We start from the raw sequence: 25956 nt of genomic DNA on the forward strand, positions 1-25956 counted from the left end.
AGTAACACTTATAAAGAATAATATAGAGCAAATTATAATGCTGCTACTCTTGTGATAAAACTAAACTTTTTAAATAGAGAGGTTTCAATTTTGTGGTAAATCCATTCAAAATGCATGGGCAACTTTCATCATGAAAGCTGACCTCCAATAAGACAGCATGTATTTTGGAGCAGATGTTTGCAAAAATAAGTCCCCTAGGTATGTATTTGCAAGAAAAAAAACCAAAAATCAGGGTAATGTCTGACCTATAGCCACATGGGCAAAATTCATTCTGTAGGATACAGAAAAAGGGAAGTGTAATGTGCTGCTCTTTGGCTGTTTATTTCTTCTAAAGCTTCCTGAAGGCTGCTCTTTCCACTTCAGCATTGCACATTCACCTTCTGAACCCTCATTCTAAAGTAGTGGTAAAGCAAATCTTGCTCAAGTATTTAAACTAAAATAGTTAGAAAAATTATGCAGGAGTTGAAAATCCATACTACCAACACATCCCAACTTACTACCTACATTTATGAAAATGCTTAATATAGCAAAATCCTTGAAATTTTCATTTTGTGTTTTGGTTTTTTTTTTCCCCCTATACTATGTTAACATCCCTGTATGAAGAGATAAAAGTGGTTACTTTACATCCTCTGACTGAGGAAACAATAGCTTGTTTGTTTAAAATCAAGGGGGTTTTGTTCTTCGAATTCATTATACAATTCAACATGCTATTATAACATCCCAGGCCTTAATAAAACTATTTGCTATAAAATATTTGCTATAGGACCACATCAATAAAGCTGAATCCTGATATGCTAGGGTAGAGATTGATGTCTTCATATAAAATACAAAGTCACGGGATCATAAGCTGTAACAGCAAAATGAGTTTGCTTTAACACAGATACCAGAAAATGCTTTTAAAAGCCCACAAACAACAAGGAGTCTTCCATTCACAGTCTGTAATGCTGAGTATGTATGTTCTCATTTGCTCCTGTGACTCATTTTTTGGCACAGGCTGTTCAGTGCTCTTCTGCAGCAATGAGATGCTTTAAGTTTCATTCTCAACAGCTGATTAACTACAGAGCTGTTTTTTCAAAATGCTTTTAATATTTGGACAACCCAAGGCTGAATAAGTGATACGACAATTTTCACACAGTGACTTAATGTGCAATAAAAGCCTTTACCTTTGGTTGGGTCCTGCTGTTCCCCAAAGCATCAGGAGCAGAAAGGATTTGATACAGGGTTGGGGGAAGAAAGACAAAAGAAAAACAAACTGTTAGTTGCAGCGATTTTAGCTTAATTGCTCTATCATTAATGCCTCATCACTGGAGTGCTGTATTTAAAAAGTTAATTTCTCTCCTAAGATCTTCCCTCACTTACAGATCCCAAGTTATTTTATAAATCAATGTTCATCTCTTTTCAGGAGTAAGATTTGAGATGCTGCTCTGAATAATCTAATTTTAAACTCTAAAGACACTGATTTTCCTTATGGTGCCACCATCTCTTCCTCATTCTCTCCCATTTTTTTTCTTCTTGTGACACTTCTCTCTCTAGCTTTGTGTGCGTTATTCTCTCTTAAAAACAAAGTACCCAGGCAACATAAACATTTCCAAAACTACTTGAACAGGAACTACAGAAATGTTATTCAAGAGGAAATTTCAGAGTCCAACCCTTGGACTCGCCCAACTCAGCTCTTTCATGGCTGGTGGGACTGCAGAGCAAACAGTTGTTTCCTTTAAAAGCATGAGCAGAGACTAGCAATGCCTTTAATCTGTTATGTGCATAATTTAAACGTTTGCTTAGGTTTTTTATTTGCTTGCTTTTAAGCAGCAAGTACAAAATACTGGAGTGATCTTTAAAATAATAGCACAGCACCATTGCCCTGACAGCAGGTTACGCGGCCTCCCCTTTACAGAAGATGGAAGAATGCAGCAAACGCACAACGAAGGAGAGAGATTCTCCTTGTCCTGGACCTTCCAAATGAGATTAGGAAGCTCATGACATCATTAACAAGTGAAGTCTTCTGACAAGCATCACTGATTTCTCTTGAACAGAGCAGGAAAAAGACATGGGAGCCATGTAAGATTACTCTCAGAGTTCTTGCTGCTCAGATGGATTGAGAAGCAAGTTTAAAAATAGTCATTTCTCAGCACTGTCTCTCAAAAAGAATCATTTATTAAGCAAGTCCATCATCTCTTTTTACTCATGCTTGGATCTAATATGCATATCTGTTTGACATAACAGGAACAACAGTGACTTTGGATAGCAGTCAGCATAACTAGCCGTGCTGTATGATTACTTAAGCCAAGGTTGTCCCATGACAGCCATGTTGCAGGGTCATTCAAGTAAGCAGCAACAACATGCACCCTCCACCTGGCTAACTTTGAATAGAAACTCTTCCAAGGTCCTCAGCAGCATGCTTGGTGCAGACTCTCAGCTATTGCTCCTGGGTGGGTCGTAGATATGGAGGCATACTGAGGGAATCTCGTTCACCAGGGCTTTGATGCCAACACAGAGGACACTGGAGAGCCCCTCTGGATCTTTAGCTGTGGCTGCCCCATACCTGGAAGTGTTCAAGGCCAGGTTGGATGGGGCTTGGCGCAACCTCATCTAGTACAAGGTGTCCCTGCCTCTGGCAGAGCGGTGGAACTAGATGATCTTTAAGGTCCCTTCTAACCCAAACCATTCTGTGATTCTGTCATCATTCTAAGACAGATGCAAGAGGATTTTGTTGGCTTTCTGTGCTCTGAATGCTAGTGGAGCACTATGCTGAAGGACTTCACTTGTAAGCTCCTGCTTACAAGGCAAGCTTATTCCTACTCCTACAGGAAGATCATACTTGTTGTAAGATAAGGAGAATAGCAAGCCTGGAGTCTGAGTTTGAGTTTAGCACTCAGAGATGTGATGCTGCTCTTAATTCAGCAAGAAGTTGCACTCATATTCCCCAGTGCAGTCACAAGGCAGGATTATAAACTGGCAATGCAGCCTCAACATAGGACGTATTATTGACTATTTGGATTAAAGCAGCAATATGGACATAACCTCAGAAGTCCTATCACATATACATTTTTAAGAGGATGGATTATGCTAGGCTCTGTAAATCATGAAGCTTAATTCAGACTAAAGGTCTTAAAGTAATTTAATCATTTTCTAAAAAGCTGCACAAACACACAAACCCATGTCTCACAGCCTCACTTAATCCCAACACAAGCAAAAGGAAGCCCTACATCTAAGAAACCCAGCATACAGTATACATACCTAGAGCTGTAGTTTGTTCTGTACTTTGTGCCAAGAAGACAATATATCAGACAAATTTTTCCCTAAGGAAAGCATTAACAGTGCACACTGCGTTACGCAGCATTGTGCTGAGCACATACGAACCCATCAATGCTGCAGCTGTGATAGCCGGGCCCAGAAACCCATGAAAAGATTTTCAGCCTGATTTAAAATCCCACCGGAAATTACTGCACCCACAGCAGCCTGCTTAGCTACAAGCACAGATAAGAAGTGCTGGGTGTTCAGAGGCTCCATGCCCAAGCATGCTGCGTTGCTACAGTCCATCTCAGAGGTAATGAAAAGGTAAATACCAAGCTACAGCATCACCTTCAGAGCAGGGAAGTATCTCCTACAACAAAACACAGACGACAGCAATGTATGCAAAGAACATTTTCTAGGGTTGAGACTAGCATTAGCAAAAAACATCCAGAGGATCCTAATAATGAGAACTTGTAATTGTAATGAATAGTAAAGAACTGAAGAAGTTCTAAAGCAGAAAAGATCATGTAGAGTTGTGTCACCTGCAAACTGCTCACACCAAAGCCCACATCCAAACCAGGATCTGCAAGGTAGAGAGTGAAAAGGAGCACACAGAACAGTCATTGAGGCAGGACTCAAAGCACCAGCCAGTGGCTTACCCAGCTGTTACCCTCAAGGACGGGACCATTTCAGAGGTAAGGGCAGGACTTGCTTTTGCTCCTCTGCTGGCAGACAGCAATCTACATCTATCTCAGATGCAGCAGAAACATCCAGGATAGGAAGAGAAAACTTATCTTTTAGGTACTGAAGAATGTCACTAAGATGTACTCACCTATGTATTTTCACCTGAACCAAGACTGACAGGATTTCCCTCTGCCAATTCCCTTTCTACCTTTTTTCAACTCACTGTCAAATGGAAGGAATCTAATGTATCTAAGGTTTCTAAAATTAAAAAAAACCCACCTGCCTCCATTTATTACTATTTTGTTTGTTGAAGCCAAGTGAATATATATGCTGTCTCAAGAGTGAAGACATGCAGCCCTGAGTATTTTTTTAAGCTACCTCTTACACAGTATAAGCTTCTTCATCAGGACACATTTGGTTTACTATGAAAATGCTAGTGGTTTCACAGTTTCAACACGGGATAGAAACAGAACAGCTCCCATCTGAGACCATCAGTATATGATTCTATGTCCAACACCACAACTGCTTCTGTTTTATGAAAAGTAATATGATGACCAACTGGATTACAGAATGGTTTGAGTTGGAAGAGACCTTAAACCCCAGCTTTCTCAGTCGGTCTCCACAGGAGATGTGCTCCAGCCCTCAAAGCATCTTCATGGCCTCCTCTGGGCTTCCTCCAACAGCTCCACACCCTTCTTAAGTTGGGGCCCCAGGGCTGGACACAGGACTGCAGAGGGCGCGTGTCACCAGAGCAGAGTAGAGGGGGAGAATCCCCTTCTTCAACCTGCTGGTCATGCTGCTGGTGATACAGCCCAGGACATGGTTGGTTTCTGGGCTCAAGCACACACTGAAGGCTCATGTTGAGCTTCTCATCAAGCAGCTCCCCTCAAGTGCTTCTCTGCAGGTCTGGACCCAATACATTCTCTGCCCAGCCTGTATTTGTGCCTGGGATTGCCCCAAGGTGCAGGACCTTGCACTTGGCCTTGTGGAACTCCATGAGGTTTGCACAGGCCCACCTCTCTCGTCTGTCCAGGTCCCTCTGGGTGGCATCTCTTTCCTCCAGCGTCTCAACCACACCACACAGCTTGATATGTGGCTAACAATTATAATAGTGAAATTATATATTTAAGCACAATAAACTACTCTCTTCAGCAACAGTTATTAGCACTATTCTAATAACATGTCGAGACCTTAAACCCCAGCTTTCTCAGTCGGTCTCCACAGGAGATGTGCTCCAGCCCTCAAAGCATCTTCATGGCCTCCTCTGGGCTTCCTCCAACAGCTCCACACCCTTCTTAAGTTGGGGCCCCAGGGCTGGACACAGGACTGCAGAGGGCGCGTGTCACCAGAGCAGAGTAGAGGGGGAGAATCCCCTTCTTCAACCTGCTGGTCATGCTGCTGGTGATACAGCCCAGGACATGGTTGGTTTCTGGGCTCAAGCACACACTGAAGGCTCATGTTGAGCTTCTCATCAAGCAGCTCCCCTCAAGTGCTTCTCTGCAGGTCTGGACCCAATACATTCTCTGCCCAGCCTGTATTTGTGCCTGGGATTGCCCCAAGGTGCAGGACCTTGCACTTGGCCTTGTGGAACTCCATGAGGTTTGCACAGGCCCACCTCTCTCGTCTGTCCAGGTCCCTCTGGGTGGCATCTCTTTCCTCCAGCGTCTCAACCACACCACACAGCTTGATATGTGGCTAACAATTATAATAGTGAAATTATATATTTAAGCACAATAAACTACTCTCTTCAGCAACAGTTATTAGCACTATTCTAATAACATGTCAAATTAATTTTTACTCTGGATTTCCATGTTCAAAAGGAGAGGGAAGGTAAAGTGACCTTAAGTATATTTGAGATTCTGTATATCTCATGGGGAAAATGCCACAGCAAATGACGTGAAACTTTAATGGGAAGAGGCGAGGACAGCTCAGACCTTATCTATTCTGTTTGGCTGACCCAGCAGCTCAGAGATAGCAGCCAGCTGGCAAATCAGCACATGTTCTAAATCAGTCACACCACATCTTGCTTCTTGCCTGAATCAGAAATGGGCAGATGGGGCAAACAGGAGGAGAAAGGTGGGAGGCAGCATGCCAGAACAAAAGGGAAAAGAAGTACAGAGGCAGTAGGACAGGATCTGACAAGCCAGACTATTTTTTTCTTTTCTGTTTTTCTTTTTCTTTTTTTAAAGAAGAGAACATTTCCTATACAAACAGTGACCACGACAACATCCAAACTATAAATTTGGCTGATACTGCTCAGTGGCACAAGGCTATGCTGGATTTACAGAATTGAAACATAGCATTTTACCATTTGCTTCTGGAATAGCGAAATAGAATAAGAATTTGCAGGTTAAAAACAAAGGAGGGGGGTAAGAGGGAACAATTCCAACAATAACTATGAGTTAATCAGCAAATCTCCAGAAATTCTTATTGCTTTCCACTTTCAATCTTCCATAACCACTGCAAAAACAAGCATATCAAATTCCAATATAATAAGTGCTATTTTATGCCCTCCAGCAAGAACTGCTTTCAGGAAATAGAAAGCAACTAAAAATGCAACTAGAAAAACATACTGATGGGGAAAAACTAATTGGGGTTTACCAGCAGAAATGGGTCAGTATCTCCCAGCTCTGCAAAGCCACATATTCATGCTCCTGGCTGAGTTAGTTTGCCTTAAATCAATTTGTATTCACACACATTAAAAAAGTTGGCATTATGTGTCATAGCAATTTACCCTTCTGCTGCAGGAACAACTCCACTATGTGGCAAGTTTATTCTTTTTAAAGTTTGTACAATCCAAACCACTGTTTCTGATACTTCTTAAATCTAGGATCAGGTAAACTGTTCATACCCCACAATCACAGACCCTGTTAGAACACTCACAACAATAGACACCACCTGGAGTTCTGCATCCAGCTTTGTGTTTCCCCAGCACAAGAGGGATATGGAGCTGTTGAAACGAGCCCAGAGGAGGCCATGAAGATGTTTAAAGGGCCTATGGAGACAGGCTGTGAGAGCTGGGCTTGTTCAGCCTGGAGACAAGAAAGCTCTGGGAACACGTGATTGTGGCCCTTCAATACCTAAAGGAGGCCTACAAGAAATCTGGAAAGGGGCTTTTTACAAGGGCAAGTAGTGATAGGACAAGGGGGAATGGCTTTAAACTGACAGAGGAGAGATTGAGATGAGATCTTAGGAAGAAGCTCTTCCCCGTGAGGGTGCTGAGGCCCTGGCACAGGTTGCCCAGAGAAGCTGTGGCTGCCCCATCCCTGGCAGTGTTCAAGGCCAGGTTGGACACAGGGGCTTGGAGCAACCTCCTCTAGTGGAAGGTGTTCCTGCCCATGGCAGTGGGATTGGAACTAGGTGATCTTTTTTAAGGTTCCTTCCAACCCAAACCACTCTATGATAATATGAGCCATGATGCCTGATCCACACTTTAAAGCAAATCTTGAAGAGAAGTGCCCTGTTACAACTGTACCTTCACTCTTGCTCACTGTACACAACACAACAGGATGCACAGCCCCAGATCTGGTCTCAGTATTAAGTCAAAGGAAAGAAACTCTAGCATAGCACCTAAAGGACAAATGCCCAATAACCTCCAGAGGTCCCTTCCAACCACAACCCTTCTTTGAATCTGAGATTCTATTAATATTTTATTGCAGATAAAAGCAGTACAGTCACTATGCCAGGTTCTGGCACAAACACACAACTGCAGCACGTATCACCTACTCCCCATAACCAAATAACTAATGTAACACATGTAGACCAAGCAGTATTAAAATGCTGAGTCCCACTACACTCTAGTTTCTGCATGTTATCCTCCAATTCATGCTATTGTTACGGAGTCTTGATTTTACCTCCATAGCAATACTGAGCTCTTCGAGAGAAAAGCACACTGCCCTATTTCAGCAAAAGTTTTTTTGCTAACAGAAACAGTCTCTTTAAAACAAAATCCCTACATCCATCAAAGAAAACCTGAAAGAACATACGCAGTTCAAAGCCTAAAAGGAACAAGAGTAATCACTGTTACTTGGAAAATTCCTCCAGTGCTCCAAGGCATTCCAGGCATAGTTGGTGGTAACTTAGTTTCTACTGACAAAACTAAGTTTTGCCAGCTCACTCAAAAAAAGAATTGAAAAACACAACCAAACCCTAAGAACTCCAGCTGAACAGCAGCTTTGTGGTTTTGGGGTGTTTTCTACTTGGAGCTAAACTTTCAGTATTGTTTGTATAATAACCTACTTAGACCTGACCACATTCAAGTGGTGCATGATGTATCCTATAAAGCTGGTGTTATGACAAGGGGATTACAACTTTATCCTTTCGTTTGTAAACACTTAAATGTCAGGATACTGTTGTGTTCTAGAGAATGTTTGGTGAACAGCCAGTACCCAAACTTTCAATTACTACTGTGAATTTATTCACAATTTTTTAATAGAGCCTCATGTAGCTATCATTTTATAACCATGGGAGGCAGGAAAAAAAGCCCTCTTATGATTTGGCAGCCTATTAACTTGAGCAATAGATCTCCACATGAAAACATGATGGTCCTGGCCCTGCAATATGGCAAAAAAACTGTTCTACCTCTAGGACTACTGCACGACTTGCTTTCATAGAATCACAGAATGGTTTGGTTTAAGACCTTAAAGCCCATCTAGTTCCAACCCTCCTGCCACAGACAGGGACACCTTCCACTAGAGCAGGTTGCTCCAAGCCCCTGTGTCCAAGCTGGCCTTGAACACTGCCAGGGATGGGGCAGCCACAGCTTCTCTGGGCACCCTGTGCCAGGGTCTCACCACCCTCACAGGGAAGAAATTCTTCCTAAGATCTCATCTAAATCTCCCCTCTGTCAGTTTAAAGCTATTCCCCCTTGTCCTGTTCCTACAGGCCACTGTCAAAAGCCCCTCTCCAGCTTATATACTCTCCAGTTTATACACTGGGCATGACATGCTGTGCTATGGAATGAATACCCCTTTGGCTGGTTTGGGTCAGGTGTCCTGTCTCTGCTCCCTCCCAGCTTCCTGTGCCCCTCCTCACTAGCAGAGCATGAGAGGCTGAGAAGTCCTGGATTCAGAGTAAGTGGTACTTAGCAACAACTAAAAGTTGTTTTATGCCAGTGTATTATCAGCATTATCCCAACACCAAAGCCAAAACACAGCACTGCACCAGCTACTAGGATGAAAAATAACTTAAAGCTGAAAACAGGATTCACTGTCAGCTCTATTTCATGTCAATACACATAATTAATCCGCAATTAATGCATAAATTGTGTTATGAAGCCCCAATTCCAGAACAACTACCATTCTGAACATTGTTATTTTTCATGGGGTTTTGTGAGCAACTTGACAACTCACCACACAACACACAGTACAACTGGTGTAATACTAACATAGGCTGCAGAGAACGAAAGTGTGTTTATAGCTCCTTAACTCCTGCTTCTTTATAATAAGGTTTTAAAATGCCTATTTTGAAAATGCTGGGGTTTCCTACCTTTTTCTTGGGTGGCAGGTGGGATTCAGGAGAGCTCATGACAACAACCATGAACAATTCTTTATCAGCAACTTTCCTCAGCTCTGAGATTAAATAAACCAAAAGCACATTCACGAAACAATTAGAAAATTATTTCAAACATGAAGAGAATTTTTACCATAAATTTAATATCGATTTTTTTCTTTGTGAGGCCTTTCCAATGTCAAGTAGCCATGCCCGCTTCCACAGCCTTCTGCCTAGAAAAGTGCTTTTGGCTTCTCTGTGTGCATTTATGGCAGAGCTACCAGGGCAGAGGACCTGTCACATGGCTTCTTGGGGAAAAAGAAATATCTTTCAAAACAACCTTTCCTGTCTGTTTTCAGCAGTTAAAGCAGTCTAGAGCAATATTTTTGAAAGATTTGTCTCACTTTTCTCACTTGAAGGTGATCTCAAGGCTTACTGCAATTCCTTGTTGCAAGATGTTTTTTCCTACAGACTCAGCAAAAGGGTAGAAGTTGGGAACAAGCCAAACCAGTGCCAGTACCTCCTCCATAGATAGGAACTGCACCAAACAAACTCCCCAGGCCCTTCCCTGCTCACTTCCCTTGTACAGGATTTGGGAACTGTCAACCTTCCTTCACTTCACAAAGAAAAACATGCTGACATCCAGAGACATTTCTAAGGGGAGTCTACTGGCAGTTAGAAGTAGAAAATGAAGGTAAGAAAGAGGGGTGGCGGGAGAGAGGAGTCCTTTATGAGCACCTAGGAATGAGAGCAAGTTTTTTTAATCCCTGAAAGGGTATTTTAAAAACTCCTTTTGTAGACCAGCCAGATGTATCATCCAATTCACAAACTCATTATTGCCTCTACTTTAAACCTTCTCGAATTTATCTTCCTTGAAAACACAAATACATTATCCAGAACCATTTTTGGAAGAGTTGATTTTTTTCCCCGAAGGACTCAGTTATATTTACACATACCTACCTATACACAAATGTGTGCATCCATCCAGTATCCTCTGACAAAAAAATCCCAATATATTTCAGCACCTCTCTGCTTCAAACAAGGAAGAGAAAAAGAGAACAGTCCATGATCAAGAGCAAGAGCCATTTGCAGGAGTAGGAGAGGATCTGTAGCCATGGAGGCTCCAGACCTCCAGAGTAGTCCCCAAGCTTTCCACCCTCCTAGGAAAGCCGGCAATCACTGCAAGTTACACAAATTACTGCAAGAACTCTTCAACTCAGGGAAACAAAAGATTCACTGAGAACATTCAGAAAATTTTGGGAATGTTTTCTATTTCTCTTAGATACACACTAACTCTCTCTAAACACAATGCGTAGAAGAGGTGTCTCTCCGATGCTTAAATGTCCCTGCATACTTGCTAATTCCCTTCCACTGAATTACCTAGGCCATGAAAAAGCTCTACAGTATAACACCCACTACTATACATTTCTTTCTGTACAAACCACATCCCCAGAGAACTTACAGTCATTTCTCTCATGACTGTCCATGCAATTTATGTTAGGTAATCACAAAGACTACAACTCTTGGTCTAAATAATAAATCAAACTACCCTTTGAATAACATCCTCTTCTCTTTGGAAAGGGTGATGTCTGTTCTAGGAGACAGAGGGACTCAGTTCTCTGGCTTCTGTAGCAAGTCTAGCAGCCACTAAGCAAGTATGTAACGTGTTTGAAAGTGCTGCAGTTCAGAAGAGAACATTGCTGTGGTGACATTTTGTAAAGAAATCAATCTTAATGGTGCATTTTGTATATGCATGGTGCGTTTACGTGGTTGGGAATTTCACTGGATATAGTGTCCAGTTACTTTCTGAATAGTGGTGCAATTTCAGCATCATTGGGTCTTCAGCTGTTGAAGATCACAGCTCTGGGCACATGCACAGTGCAAGACTTCATACTTCAGAGTAATTTTTGGTGCTTCCAGAACTAGGCAGCTGCTAAGCAGAGCATTATTTTCATGTGATAAGTCTATTCATGGACTGTTTTGGATCCCACTCTGAATTAGGGACTCAAGCAGTACTTAAAACTACACACAGAGACACTGGAAATCACAATGTTGACCTAATCGTGTATGGGAAGGAGGGAGAAGATAGGAGCTGTAGGCAAGAAGGGTGGGCCATCAGCATAGAAGTTATTTGTTTGCCTCCATGGTTCAGTAACTGCCTGGATTTCCTTACTTCAGCACTCACATGTTTCACGATCACAGAGATAAGCCAGAGATTGTTGCACAATATCTATGTACTCTCAACTCAAACCTCCCATTGACATCCAAGGAGCCTGCGAGGTGAAAGAACAGCACAATGCATCTGAACCACTCGAGTAAAGAAGGAATCCAAGCACGGCACCTTGTCAAGACACTCGCATCTCAAAAAGAGCACTTCAAAAAACTCCTGGCACACATTAGAAGTCTCAAAAATTCAGCTATAGTAAAATTAGTGTTTGATGTCTCTCAGAAACGGAAAGCTTGTCATACTGTCTTTCACTCTTTTCAAGAACACAGACTACATAACTTCCCTCCCCCAATCACCTCTTTCAATACTGTCTATATTCCTCCAACCCATTTTAGCAAACATGAAGATAAGAAAGCAGGCAGAAGTCAATATCCCTCTCACCATCCCTGGTGATATTCAAAAGATGTGTAGATGTGGTCCTTAGGGACATGGTTTAGTGGTGAGCTTGGCAGTGCTATGTTAAAGGTTGGACTTGATCTCAAGGGTCTTTCCCAACCTAAATATGATTCCAATATCCGCTTTGACATTTCCCATAAGCTGAGTGCCAACAGAAATTTGAAGCATTTTGGCATACACCAACATACTACTTTTTCTTCATGAAGATTTCAAGCCCAGCATTCTATTTATGCAAACTCACTCAAACAGTTCAGCAGCTGCAAGATTACAGTTCTGCCATGAACGACATTAAGAAGGGACTGCTTTCCCCACCTATCCGTATCCTCACTATAGAAAGCAGGAGTTACTATCTGTTGTCATTTTCCCAAACTATAATGAGCTTTCCGGACTGAAATCTTACTAATAGAGTGTCTGGCATAGCGAAATAAGTAAAATCTTTGCCCCAGAGAAACTAAGACTAGAAAGAACCACCAAGACAAACAGCCTAGATCGCTCCATAGACCCTCTGACTACTGCTTTTCAGGGTAATGTTTTTGCACCAAGCTGCTCTTCTGCCTGACCTAGAAAGAAATCCTCATCCCCACCGTACATTCAAATCAGCTGTTCTTTTCCCAGCATGAGGATGGTAAGTAAGCTATAATTGACCTGTTTGCTGAGAAGCAAAGGGAAAATACAGCATATTATGAAAATTACAGGCAAGCCTTCACCATGACAGTTCAGTTCCCATGTCCCGTATATGCCCTACTAATAGGTCCAGACCGCTGAAAAAACGTCACAGTGCTCTAGGCACAATTCAATTCGCTTAAATCTAGAATTGCATGAAAGCAATGCATCAAGAACATGTTCTGAAGACAAAAAGAAAAAAAATCCCAAACCAACAAACAAACAAAAAAAAAAACCAACCCCAAAAAACCCCCCAAACATCTCTGGAATGAAAAGGAAAGACAGACATCCAGCTTGTGGGCACACAATGCATGTAGTAAAGCCAAGGTGCAGCTGAATGTACAGCTACAAGACTACAAACCTGAAGGTGCAGCAGTCCTTGGCTACAAGACTGAAATACTGCTTCCATATCCAGCACTTCCATCTCTTTCTCTCTGAAAAATATCCATTTCTTCAGTATTTGGGAGTAAAAGCCCAACTATTTCTCCTAAATAAGTGCTACTGATTCACCACAACATTCTTCTGTGCCCCTAAATTTCCTAAATTCATCTTTTGTCCACATGATGAATTCACACATCTGCTTTGTCTATTCTTCTCCCTCCCACCTCAGCAAATCACTGTGCTCATTTTTAAGTGTAGGAAATACTTCGTGAACTATTCTTGAGTCAACACACCACACAACAATTTCAAAGCACTGCAGTTCTTTCATGCCCATTGTGTTCCAACTGAAAGCTCTCATTTGGGGAATCAGATAATCCTGAAGTATTTAATGGGGAAGGTAATTTTGAATAAGCTTTTATTCCCCACTTCTTGTTCCAGTGATCTTTATTCTCATGTACAGAAAAATTCTTTAATTAAACATTTCTACCAACACCCATCACCTCTAAAACCCAATCTGGCAGCTGCTTTAGGGCTTATATATTACTTTTTGTGATTTATTCATGCTGGGAAAAAATAAGAATTGGTAACAGGCATTAGGAGAGAAGTATGACTAGTAGTACCAACTGCAGAAGCCACAATGTAGACAGTATAAAAGCATCTGACCACAAACTAATTCAGAAGTTAGCTAGCTGGAATAGGCATTGTAACTGGGGATGGTAAAGCTATACGTAATTTTTGGCCGACAAAACATTCTTCCAAACACTATGGCCTGCAGCGCTGTAAGAAGCAATCAAGGATTAAGTTATCATTTCACTGCTCTGGCAAGAGAACTCAGATATTTAGCAAGGTGAAACATGCACCATGCACCATCAGTTATCCCTTTTATCCAAATAGATTGTGTCAGACTAAATCCTGGCATGTACTTCCCTGCCAACCAATCTCCTGGGCTCTGGACACTGGCCAACAACTAGTTCACTCTTGCCAGCTCTTGTGCTATCCCATGGCAGGGTAAAGACATGTTTGCATGGAGGATACAATTCCCACCCTACAGCAGGCTGACAGGAGACCGTTCCTAGGACTCTTATTAGGCATCTAAAAAGTGCAAACATGAGTCCTCCAATCTGTTGCTAACTTTGTATCACATATACTACGCAATACCTGAGTAAGGGATGCAGTGCTTTTAGATGAGAAGTTATGTCCCACAGGTTTTCAGCAGATTTCATTAAGTCTTTCAAAGGGAATTCAGGTAAATCCAGCAGCTCTGGCAGCAAACCTTCCCCCAGCAGCTTTGAAGCACCTACAGGCCAAGGTCAGAGGCACTGCTAAATGTGCAGCAGCTGCCAACCAGATTTCCTCCTTCCTCACTCTTATCAGTAATTACTTCTAAGAGCATCCCCAAGCAATGCCATCTATCCGCTTCCTGTGCTGCTCTCAAACAACACAGAGCTGTTTATCTCCCCAGCATGCCTTTTCTTTTGAAACCCCTTTCAACACCTCTCCCTCAAAGAAAACCCCAAACAACCCAAAAGGAGACTTAAACCCCTTCACAAACTGTTTCTGGAGCAAAACCAGTTTATGATTGTAGATATATATAACAAAAAATTCCTTTTCATGATGTTAAACGTGTGCTGCGGTTCAGGTCAATTAAAGGTTCAACACAAATGCCCTGCGCTGCACAAATGCAGCTATGCAGCTATTTAAGTACCTACTTGCTCACTTATACAATATAAAAGACCTCAAAATAAGGAAAATAGCACATACAGCAGAGGACCAGAGCTGACTAACAAAAACCTCTGCACCAGGGGCCACGTATGAATGAGCGACCATAACTAAATGTGTAGCAACTGCAGGTCAGAGGCTATGCTAGTTGCAAATTCAAAGCTCGGAACCTTTTTCTGGACTAAAGCATCTACGTCCATCCTGGATGGTGACAACAGTCATTTGGCTTTTCTGTGAACTCTGCCATAATAAACTGGCTTTTTAGAAAGTCCTAATGAACAAAACTATCAATTACCCAGGAACTGAGACCTGAGTGCTGGTTCCTACTGCCAGGAATGATTAATACAAAATGTATACTCAGGCATTGAAGAAAAGGTAGAAGTAACTCCATTCTCATCACTAACCATAAGAATAGCTTGTGGCCTGGTGGTACAGGGATAAAGCAAAAGTTTCTGTGTCACCCATCAATCCTGCCGTAACGCATTGTAATTAAAAGAAAACTCCCTAATAACCCAGAAAAGCAGTCACATTTCCTCGTTGTGATCTGATGAAATTTCTTGCTCCTACTTCTGAATTTTTCACCTAAATATGCATCCTTTTTAGAATAATTCTACCATCACTAAAAGACCACATTTGTAAGCAAATACTGTGTAATTTCTTTGTGAAGCAAATGCGGATGTAGCCTGTGTTCAATATGGGTTCTGTTATATTCTGGGTACAATACTCTCTACAAGAAATTGAAATTCTGGACGTATAAAAACTTAAACTAAGAAAAAGATAAAAAGTCATCTCCAACCTAAAATTTGACCTAATGTTTACCTCCTCACACTACTCTCTTGTTCCACAGTAGCCACCAGCAACAGATACTTGCTAGCAGCTGGTTTCACTTAAACCTCTCTTTTCCTTTTCCAATGATCTATTTGGGAGACAAAGTGTGGTACGTGCCATGTGGAAAGCGTTCAATATTTTGTGGTCTCAGTGATTATCTCTGTGGTAGTATGATAGCTCATGTACACAGTTAAGGAGCCATTCATTTTCCTGAAAAAAACCCAACACAAAGGTGGTATCACATAAACTCCCAATGCTAAGTTTGCATTGCAAAGAAGCTATTTTAAGTCTGCAAGTGTAGGCTACACAGCTAGTTGCTGGTATTCATAAACATTAATGAGATGTCAGGCTTTCATGTGTACTGAAAGGAGCCAAATGATGGTTTCTGCTGAATTCTAACTTTGAACTTCCAGATTGCCTGCTGGTTGTCTCTTCTAGATGAAGCATCTTGATTTTAGATGCAACTTGTTGCCTGCGTGACTGCGATCCATATGGGACAGCATATGCAAAATGACACAATCGTGACTTAGCACTGTAGGCAGCAGTGCCCCTATAAACAATCATAAAAGCAGATGTTTCTACATGTATCTTGAGAACCCCTTTTAATTATTTTAAACATACACATTACCAAATTCAGAGGTTAGAAAAGTGCTGAAAAATACCTGCAGTTCATCCTGGAGAAGAGAAGGTTCTGGAGAGACCTTAGAGCAGCATCCAGTGCCTAGAGGGGTTGACAAGAAACCTGGAGAGGGGCTTTTGACAAGGGCCTGTAGGGACAGGACAAGGGGGAATGGCTTTAAATTGACAGAGGGGAAATTTAGATGAGATCTTGGGAAGAAGTTGTTCCCTGTGAGTGCGGTGAGGCCCTGGCACAGGGTGCCCAGAGAAGCTGTGGCTGCCCCATCCCTGGTAGTGTTGAAGGGCCAGGTTGGACAGGGCTTGGAGCAACCTGGTCTAGTGGAATATGTCCCTTCCTGTGGCAGGAGGGGTTGAAACCATATGATTTTTGAAGTCCCTTCCAACCCAAACTGTTCTGTGATTCTATGATTTACAAAAAGCAGTTACGAATATCTATTTTGAGGAACAGGAGGATAATGGAATTTTAACAGATGAACAGGACTGAGTGACTCTCAAACAGTTTGAAGCCATTCCCTTGTATCACCCATACTGTGTTTCTCTAAATCCAAAAGACATCAGGCCTTCTTGAGAAGCTGAAAACCAAATACTGAATTTTTTGTTAGTTTAAGACTATACATGTAGCGCTTAACATACTTCATGTAGGATGGATGACAAAACAAGCATAATTAATCAAATGTACTTCTAAAACGTCACTGCTGGATCCCGTGGTTACTGCATCATCCACTCAAAGTCACAGAGCAGATTTGCAGCCACACTGAAAAACCCAACAACCCAATGTAACTCAGTGTGAAATTTGAGAGCCAGCTGGTCTCCTTCCCGTTTGTATCGTTACCATATAAAATATTGAGTAATAAGAAACCATCAGGTTGTACCCAAAATATTGCATCCCTTCCTAGCGAAGCATGGGGATGACATTCAAGCTTCCATACTACATGGTGCGAGCAGAGAAACTCAAATGGGTGGCAGCTGCAATGCTCTACAGTTAGACCATGTACGTCAGTTAAATTCAACTGTGGTCTTTTCCACGTAGACATTTTCCTGACTGTAACTCCCCTAAACAGTGCAGATTATCAACTCAGTGGCATGTTACTTCCTTACAAAACAAAACAAAACCCCCACACTTACAAATTGCTTAAGCAAACATCATCTTTAAAGTCTAAACTCTGTTTTGGTGGGGGCTTGGAGTAGGAACAGGAAGGAGGGCTCTCTATTTGAAGAAAACGTACTAACAGTCTTGTTAAAAATAGTCTAGAGTGTATTTGAGGGTTATCTGCTCCACAGAGCTCACACTTTGCCCACCACTATAAATCATCACATATTCATAAAAGCAGTAACTGAAAGAAAAAAAGGAATCCCAAACCTGATTGGTTTACAAAGAAGTTTGCTATATACCACCAGCTAGCACACATTTATAGCGACAAACTGAAAATATGCAGCACAAGGGAAGTGCCACACATGGCGCTAGTATTTTCCATCTGAACAGGGTGGGAGGAAAGAATCAACGGCCAAAATTCTCTCTTAGAGTTGCCACATTTTCTGTCTCATCTGGAGCACAGGGCTAAGATCCAGGAGACATGCAGCCATCATGGTAAAATAACTTTAAACAGCCCTGCATATACTTTGCTTTTTCAGATTCTGTGCTCTTGCTGGCAGAAGTATCACACGAGCCATGGTGGCAATGGTTGGAGCCGTAGTGAGAAAGAAGCGAAGTTATTTAGCTGTTATGCCATCTACAAATGTTTTTCAATCTTCCCTCCTCCTCTCCCCCACTTAATAAAACCAGATTAATTTTCTAAAGGACCTGTGAGACCCAAAAGAACAAATTTACATTTACAGGCAGCAGACTTTACTTCTTCTGCACCTTTTAGGGACAGTGCCTGACACGCATGCCCACCTCCCACAGTCCGTTCTAAAAAAGCACTAGGACAACTCCTTTGCATGTGCTAAGCTATCCTCCTCCTCCTGCTGATGGGAAGCAAGAAAGCAAAATCTTTCAGTCTGTAGGCAGGTTGGGAGATTATCCAAGGTCAGCTGCTCTAGGGTGAAGCCTGCTTGCAAAAGAAACAGTTTTATTAACAGTTGTCTTCCCCAAAACACAGCCCTGAAAGTGGTGGGTAGAAGTCTCTCTTCCCCAGCACTTTTTTGCAAAGGGAAAAGACTTAATAGTTTACTTTGATTAAAAAAAACACTTAATGAATGTGAAATTAATATAAGACTTTCAGATAAATGCTGATGGACATCGTAAGAACTACATATAACAGCTGACAACATACATAAGAGAAAAGAGAAGCTAAGGGATATTCATGTAAAGATCAGATCACATGTTCCAGCTGAGTGAGCTCCTCAAACACCAGGCTTCAGCACATTGGCTTGTCCTCAGCTGGGAGTTCTTTCTGAACACTGTCTCAATTTTAATAAACAAGCTAATTTACCCAGTTCTGGTGTTATTCAACTGGTTCTTTGGGTTTTTTTGGATTGGGTTTTTTGTTTGTTTGGGATGTTTCTGTTTGTTTGGGGGTTTGGTTGGTTGGTTGGGAGTTTTTATGGTGTTCTGTTGTTTGGCTGGTTTGTGGTGTTTCTTTGAAGCACCTCTAATTATGAGCACTGCATTCTAAGCCATGTAAACACAGTAAGACCAGAAAACTGGTCTTATGACAGCTGTGCACTCATTTAGCAAAGCACATATAGAACACAATGGCATTCACAAGCAGCAATACCCTCAAAACATTATCCATTTCTCTATTGCATTCAGTTTCCTGTAATACTAGAGGTACAGATGCCATACCCAATAGAACGGAGGAGGATGCATTTCTAAAACCACTACAGGTGACCCACTGTATAAAATAAACTTTAGAGATTGTCAAGTTATTTGACAGCATTTAAAAGAGACAAACTCCAAGAAGTAATAAGCTCATGTGGCTTCCACACCACACACCTGCACCATTCTGCCTGCCTCTACATGTCATGAAACTAAACATACGTAGAAAGAACAAACACACAGAAAAGAAAGTAATATGTAGAAAGATTAGACACACAGAGCAGAACGACAGCTTTTTGATAAGCCAATTTTGTACCTACATCAACCTGACAGTATTCCTTTAACCTCATTACTGTTCTGCAGCCAGAATAACGAAATAGACAAGATGCCTAATTACCATAATTTGGCCACTCTGACTTATGAAATCTGCAAGTACTCAGTCATGCAGCTGATTGAATAAGTCTGTCCAAGCATAACCACAAACACAGAAAAGATGCTGGATATTCAATTTGGTCATTTGATGCTCCAAAAAACAGGACACAGAGGTAAAATTCCTCTCTTCAGGTATTGCAGCAACAGTTATTAGCATGCTAGAATTGTCCATGTCTTGGAACATGTAATCTATGATTTCATAACTAGATAAATAAATAAAATAATTTAAGGTGTTATATTAAGCACAGGATGAAGAAAGAATGTTTAAAGATTAAGCATCACTGCTAAGGCATCACACCCAGTTTTTAGATTAGATATTAGGAAGTTGTTCCCTGTGAGGGTGGTGAGGCCCTGGCACAGGGTGCCCAGAGAAGCTGTGGCTGCCCCATCCCTGGCAGTGTTCAAGGCCAGCTTGGACGGGACTTGGGGCAACCTGCTCTACTGGCATGTGTCCCTGCCCATGGCAGTGTGGTTGGAACTAGCTTTAAGGTCCCTTCCAACCCAAACCATTCTGTGATTCTAAGCTTCTTACCATGCCTTACTTACCAGCAGCACAAAGTGGAGTCTCCTGATTTGCAGTATTTACACTACCAACATGAGTTATTGCTGCTGAAACATGTGTAGAATGAGCAGAGGGTATTTATCCTTGCTGGCAACCTTCACCGGCTCTAGTTATCGTAGTGTTGAACTGAGGGGAAGACAGAAATGCACTGCTGCTATTGTGCTGGTTACAGTGACCAGGAAATCAGTCTCCAGGGAATAAAGCACTTGGTATAAGTGGTACAATTATAAATCAAAGAGCCGAGGGTACAGCTCTCTCCCTCTACCCCCACAGACAATAATAAATCAACATTTATGCAGGACTGGAAGAGCCGTAGGAATGCAGCTTCATCTTCCTGGCTGATCAGACTGTCCAGGCACATAGTGTCATACAGTTTCGGGTAGAACTGAAATAGCAAAGGGAGACAGGCTTTTGAAACTGTCAAGTGTCAGAGCTGGAAAGAATTCAGACAGACACTTGGCCCACACAGAAGGGCTGCAAAACACAATTTGTGTTTGGCTATGTGTTTAAAGCAAGCACCTGAAAAGACCCTCCCTTGCTTCTATCTCCCTCCTTACACCTCTATTTTTTCCCCTTGAACTTTGATTTTCCCATCAGCAATTTAATGACCGAATGCTCCCAGAGGAAGCAATTCCAAACATGCAAGTTTCCATTTATTGTTCTGCAGAATGAGAGGAAAATCTAGCCTCTCCAAGTACAACACTGCGTTTCAAACATTACACTTGCCTTCCAGAGTTGAAAGGGAAAGAAATCTGTTTAAAACATGACTTGCAAAAAGAAAGGAAGAGAAAATATGTTACAGGCATAAAGCTGTATTGTAAGAGACTGCTTGAAAGGCTGCCAATGCTGCAATCCCCCACATTATAAACTTGAGGAATATTTAATATGATTTTTTGGTTTTAGCTGCCATACAGTTTCAAGTAGGGTTCAGATACCAAAAGAGATTTTAAAACTCTCAAGCTCTTTTGTAAGATATTCAAAGGCCCTAGCTTGTGTCAAGTCCAATGCTCCTTTCAGAAATCAGGCAACTGACTTAGCCTGCCTAAAAATCACTGAACAAACCCAATAGAAATTAGCAGGGGAAAAAAAAATAAAAAAAATACATCAAAGCTCTTGGTATCCTCCCCAAGCTATTTATTCTTTCCCAATGGAATGGTTTTTAAGTTCAACTGCTAAATGTATTTTTTCCAATGACTTACGAGTGCTTAGAAGAGTCAATACTAAAACCTTTCAAATAACATAGAATCACAGAATGATTTGGGTTGGAAGGGACCTTTAAGATCACCTAGTTCCAACCTTCCTGCCATAGGCAGGGACACCTTCCACTAGACCAGGAAGCTCCAAGCCCCTGTGTCCAACCTGGCCTTGAGCACTGCCAGGGATGGGGCAGCCACAGCTTCTCTGGGCAACCTGTGCCAGTGCCTCAGCACCCTCACAGGGAACAACTTCTGCCTAAGATCTCATCTCAGTCTCCCCTCTGTCAGTTTAAAGCCATTCCCCCTTGTCCTGTCAAAAGCCCCTGTCCAGGTTTCTTGTCGGCCCCTTTAGGCACTGGAAGCTGCTCTAAGGTCTCCCTGAAGCCTTGTCTTCTCCAGGCTGAACAAGCCCAGCTCTCTCAACCTGTCTTCATAGCAGAGGTGACCCAGAATTTGGAACATCAACATATAACCCTTCATAGTTCATTAGAAAGAAAACCATGGACAAATACACATATAACCGTTCCTGTACCTGATGCAAAGAAAACCCTCATTAAAAACAACCCTGCTTTTAGTTCAACAAATAAGCCTAGAGATCCTGCTTATCAATGAGCAATATGCAATGAAGCAGTCTTTCAAGTCCAGCAAGCTTATTCACTTTATGTTCTTAAACACAGCCTACTGAACTATCACAACATATGGATATGATAAAAACTCCCCTACATTAAAATTTTATAAACCTTAGATCAGGCAGTTTTGGGGTTTGCAAGCATGTTTGTCACCTGGTTCCGTGGCATTAACTCTGCTACCTGTGCTATAAACAAAATCCACAGATGAATCAAGACCAGATTACTTAAATGTGAAGCTTTTCTTTTTAAATAACAGAAAAGCATTGAGAGTCTCTTGAAGCCTCTTGCATTGTTCCCACTGTACAGATATGATAAAAGGGAACAGTAACTTATCCAAGGCTGCTTGCACTGGCAGCAGAGGCAGAGCTCAGAGACTTCTTTGTCCCCCCACTCCTGCTGCATGCTTTATTGCCTGTCATGCCAACCTAAGCAAGAGAATTTCACAACACAAGTCATTTTGACCAGCATCTAAGAGTTTTAGAAAGAAGGCAAGGGGAGGGAGATTGTGCTTAAGACCTCATAGCAATAGCCTTTTCCCACATGAAGCCCTCCTCTCAGCCACCAAATTAAATGAGGTTTGTTCACAGAGTTGTTCATGCCAGCACAACCAGCTTTTTTAATTGAATATAGATAAACAGAGACTTCAGGGAGGTTATCAGACATTGCCACATGGCCCATGTAAAGTCTTATTTAAATGTTACTGCAAACAACTTGGGAGTATATTAATACTGAATAAATTTGATAAATCATAGCACCACAGACTGGTTTGGGTTGGAAGGGACCTTAAAGATCATCTAGTTCCAAACCTGTCATAGGCAGGGACATATTCCACTAGATCAGGTTGCTCAAACCCCCATCCTACCTGGCCTTGGTCATCACCATTTTGTATCTGTACTATGACCATGCACCATACTTTAAGTGTTACCATCATGTGCTCTATATATTCAGAGATATTAAAGCTGGAAAGAATGGCTCAACAGTTAACCCGACCTTGTAGTACCAGCTACAAAATTACACCCATCAACTTGTGTTTGGCGATCATAGCTCCTTCTGAATAACATTCTTATTCTTGCAAACAAGAGCCCACTGTTACCTGTCATAGTTTGCTCCAATAGTTCATAACCTTTGCAGTTAAAAATGGTACACTGACTCCTAATTTGTAATTTCTCTAGTTTTAGGCTTTCATACACTTGGTCTTTGTGATACCCTTCCCTTCTCACAGTGCAAGTTTCCAAGATGATGACAGCACTTCCTATCATGCACAAGTCATGTGTTAGCACCAGCATGTGGAGAAATTCACATTTATGATCCTTCAGTCTCTAAAGCTTATGGTGTGAAGACGTATTTGAGCAAAACAAAGTTCAGTAATGAGACAAATATCTGCTGGCAACATGTATCTTACACACAAAATACCACATTTTATACTCAGTCTTACGATATGGAGACTTCCACTTCCAAGCCTTTCCATGAGCTCTCCACACCAATAAGCAAATCAAAAGAACTAAGAAACAAAAGATAAGCAGCTAAAGCTATTTCATACTACTGACTTAAAAACTATGTGTCAAAGACTACCTGTTTTATATCATAGGAACAAATATTTTATGGTGTCATGGTTTAAGCCAAACCCAGGACATACTGAATGATTCTAATAAAATCCCAGAATGGAAAATGCCATAGGAAAGAACAAGTATGCAAGGCTACATGCAGAAAATGGTCTCACTTTCACAGAATGAGTACTGCAATAGAAACCAAAACTCCTTACTTTCATATATCAAAGTGTAGAAATCAAGATTCTTTCAAGTTTTTTTGGTTTTAGCTAAATAGACAGCATTAGTTTATCAACACGCACTTCACATTTCTGTCAAGGGAACTGCAACACTAAAGCTCCACTTAAATAGGGAGCCCCAAATGAGAGCAGCAATCATCCTCAGACAAAATCTCCATGGTATCAAAACAGTCTCGAGTGCCAGCAGTCAGTATCAGCAAACAAGTGGGATAAGGTAGAATAGAGAATAACTAAACACTTAGACTGTGAGAAAATATCCTTGCCATTTCAAATAACTCAGTTGCCCCCTATTTACCCTTCAGTTTGCAGGATTTGCAGTTTAAGCGAGCAATGTTAAACCAGCATCACCTGGTTGCTGACACCACAGGAGTTACCAGCAGTGAACCTTTCACTGCGATAAGCACCCTTCGATGATCAAAAATAAGATTTTCATCTGCATCAGATCCTCAACCACCGATAAAACAGAATAAACCTTTCTGAAGCAGTGATTCATGAGATAAACATATTATATACATTGTTGGTTCTGTGTACAAGGCCTAGAGTAAGAAGTTCTAAAACATAGAGACATTAAAAAAAAAAAAAATCATAGAATGGGTTGGGAGGGAGCTTAAAGCTCACCTAGTTCCAACCTTTCTGCCACGGGCAGGGACACCTTCCGCTAGACCAGGTTGCTCCAAGCCCCTGTGTCCGACCTGGCCTTGAACACTACCAGGGATGGGGCAGCCACAGCTTCTCTGGGCAACCTGTGCCAGGGCCTCACCACCCTCACAGGGAAGAACTTCTTCCCAATATCTCATCTAAATCCCTCCTCTGTCAGTTTAAAGCCATTCCCCCTTGTCCTGTCAGTACACGTCCTTGTCTTAAGTCCTTCTCAACATTTCTTGTAGTTCCCCTTTAGGTACTGCAAGACTGATGTAAGATCTCCACTAAGCATAAAACCAATTCAATCCAACCTATCCAACTTTTTAAGAATGTCAAAAGATTAGTTTAGTTTCTCCAGAGCACAGACCAGGAGACTCATACACACTGTCAAACTCCTGGACACAGCATTAGTAGGTGATTCTTAACAAAGGTGCTTTTAAAAATACAAAGAATTTGATCTATGAAAAGCGAGTGTTTACAGGAAGGAACCTGCTCTGCCTGGATCTCACTGCTGTGGAAGCAAAGTCACTTTGAAGTTCTCCATGGCTGCATTGTTTCAGCTGTTAAACGGCAAGGTAAACCTCCCAGGAGGTTAAAATAAAGCTCCAAGGCTTACAGCTACTTTATAGCTTCAGGGAGAAACATCAGCCAGCAGGCAGAACTGTCACGTACTCACTTCTCTCCACTCATTCTATTAAATATTCCAAGTTTTTGGTGAGGTAACTCATAGCTGAGCAATACTTTGAAACTAGTAACTTATTAATAACATCTGTGATCACATAAGGCAGGTACATCAGGCGAGATCAACTGCCCTCCAAAAGGTAGATTCACCCAAGATGATGGGTTATGCTGTTTTCTGATGCTTGCTAAGAAGTGCTCAAGTTTGGGGTTGTCCTTCCAGAACTTTAAGAAGTACCCTGCAGTCAGCAGTTCCCGGATGAAAAATTGCTACTTAGACTCAACACAGGACAAAAATAAAGAAGGTGACCTGACTCAGAAGTGTATCATAGAGTGGTTTGGGTTGGGAGGGACCTTAAAGATCATCTAGTTCCAACCCCCCTGCCACAGGCAAGGGGACACCTTCCACTCAACCACGTTGCTCCAAGCCCCGTCCAACCTCGCGTTGAACACTGCCAGGGATGGGGCAGCCACAGCTTCTCTGGGCAACATGTTCCAATGTCCAGAGTAGAGAAACACGCATTCAGTGCCAAAAGTACAGATGGCAGAAGCTTATGCCTGTCATGTTTGGAGGATGCAGTGTGGGACAGTTGTTGCAGACAGTGGGTGACGCCAGGGGGTTGGAGGGGTGTAACATGTGTATGTACAACCTCACCCAGCAATGGTTCTGGGGCGTGTAGCACATCTGGGAACCACAGGGACGGACAAAACCAAGGTGTCAGAGCACTGCTGGCATGCTGGGTTAGACAAAGCCTAGCAACGGCCTTCTCTCCAATCCTTCCATCCTTCATCAGACATCCTGCCCAGCATCAGTACGAAGAACTTAGGAGTCCATTTGCTTTTGCAAAGTTTGGACTATGCACAAGCCTCCCAAACACAGCTTCAGACATCAGCTTTGTGTTACAACTGCCCTACAGAATTCCACAACTGACTGTAACCCATAAAATTAGTAACATATCTAATGCAGCTTCCTTTGCAGCGAACTGATCTACCAGACAAGAACATTGTTTCA

General features: G+C 41.9%; 1 protein-coding gene across 1 annotated transcript in view; it reads right to left on the reverse strand.

Moving 5' to 3' along the window:
- The window catches only part of LOC104405756 (kinesin-like protein KIF13B), a gene marked incomplete at its 3' end in the record, with an annotated part of 56264 nt that overhangs the window by 13891 nt on the left and 16417 nt on the right, over positions 1 to 25956 (reverse strand). Inside the window, exon 3 of the mRNA XM_010014564.1 lies at positions 1164 to 1176. Coding sequence (XP_010012866.1) covers positions 1164 to 1176 — 13 coding nt within the window. The remainder of the gene's footprint in view (positions 1 to 1163; positions 1177 to 25956) is intronic.

Source organism: Nestor notabilis, unplaced genomic scaffold, assembly GCF_000696875.1.
Source record: "Nestor notabilis isolate BGI_N333 unplaced genomic scaffold, ASM69687v1 scaffold1245, whole genome shotgun sequence".
Lineage (NCBI taxonomy): Eukaryota > Metazoa > Chordata > Aves > Psittaciformes > Psittacidae > Nestor > Nestor notabilis.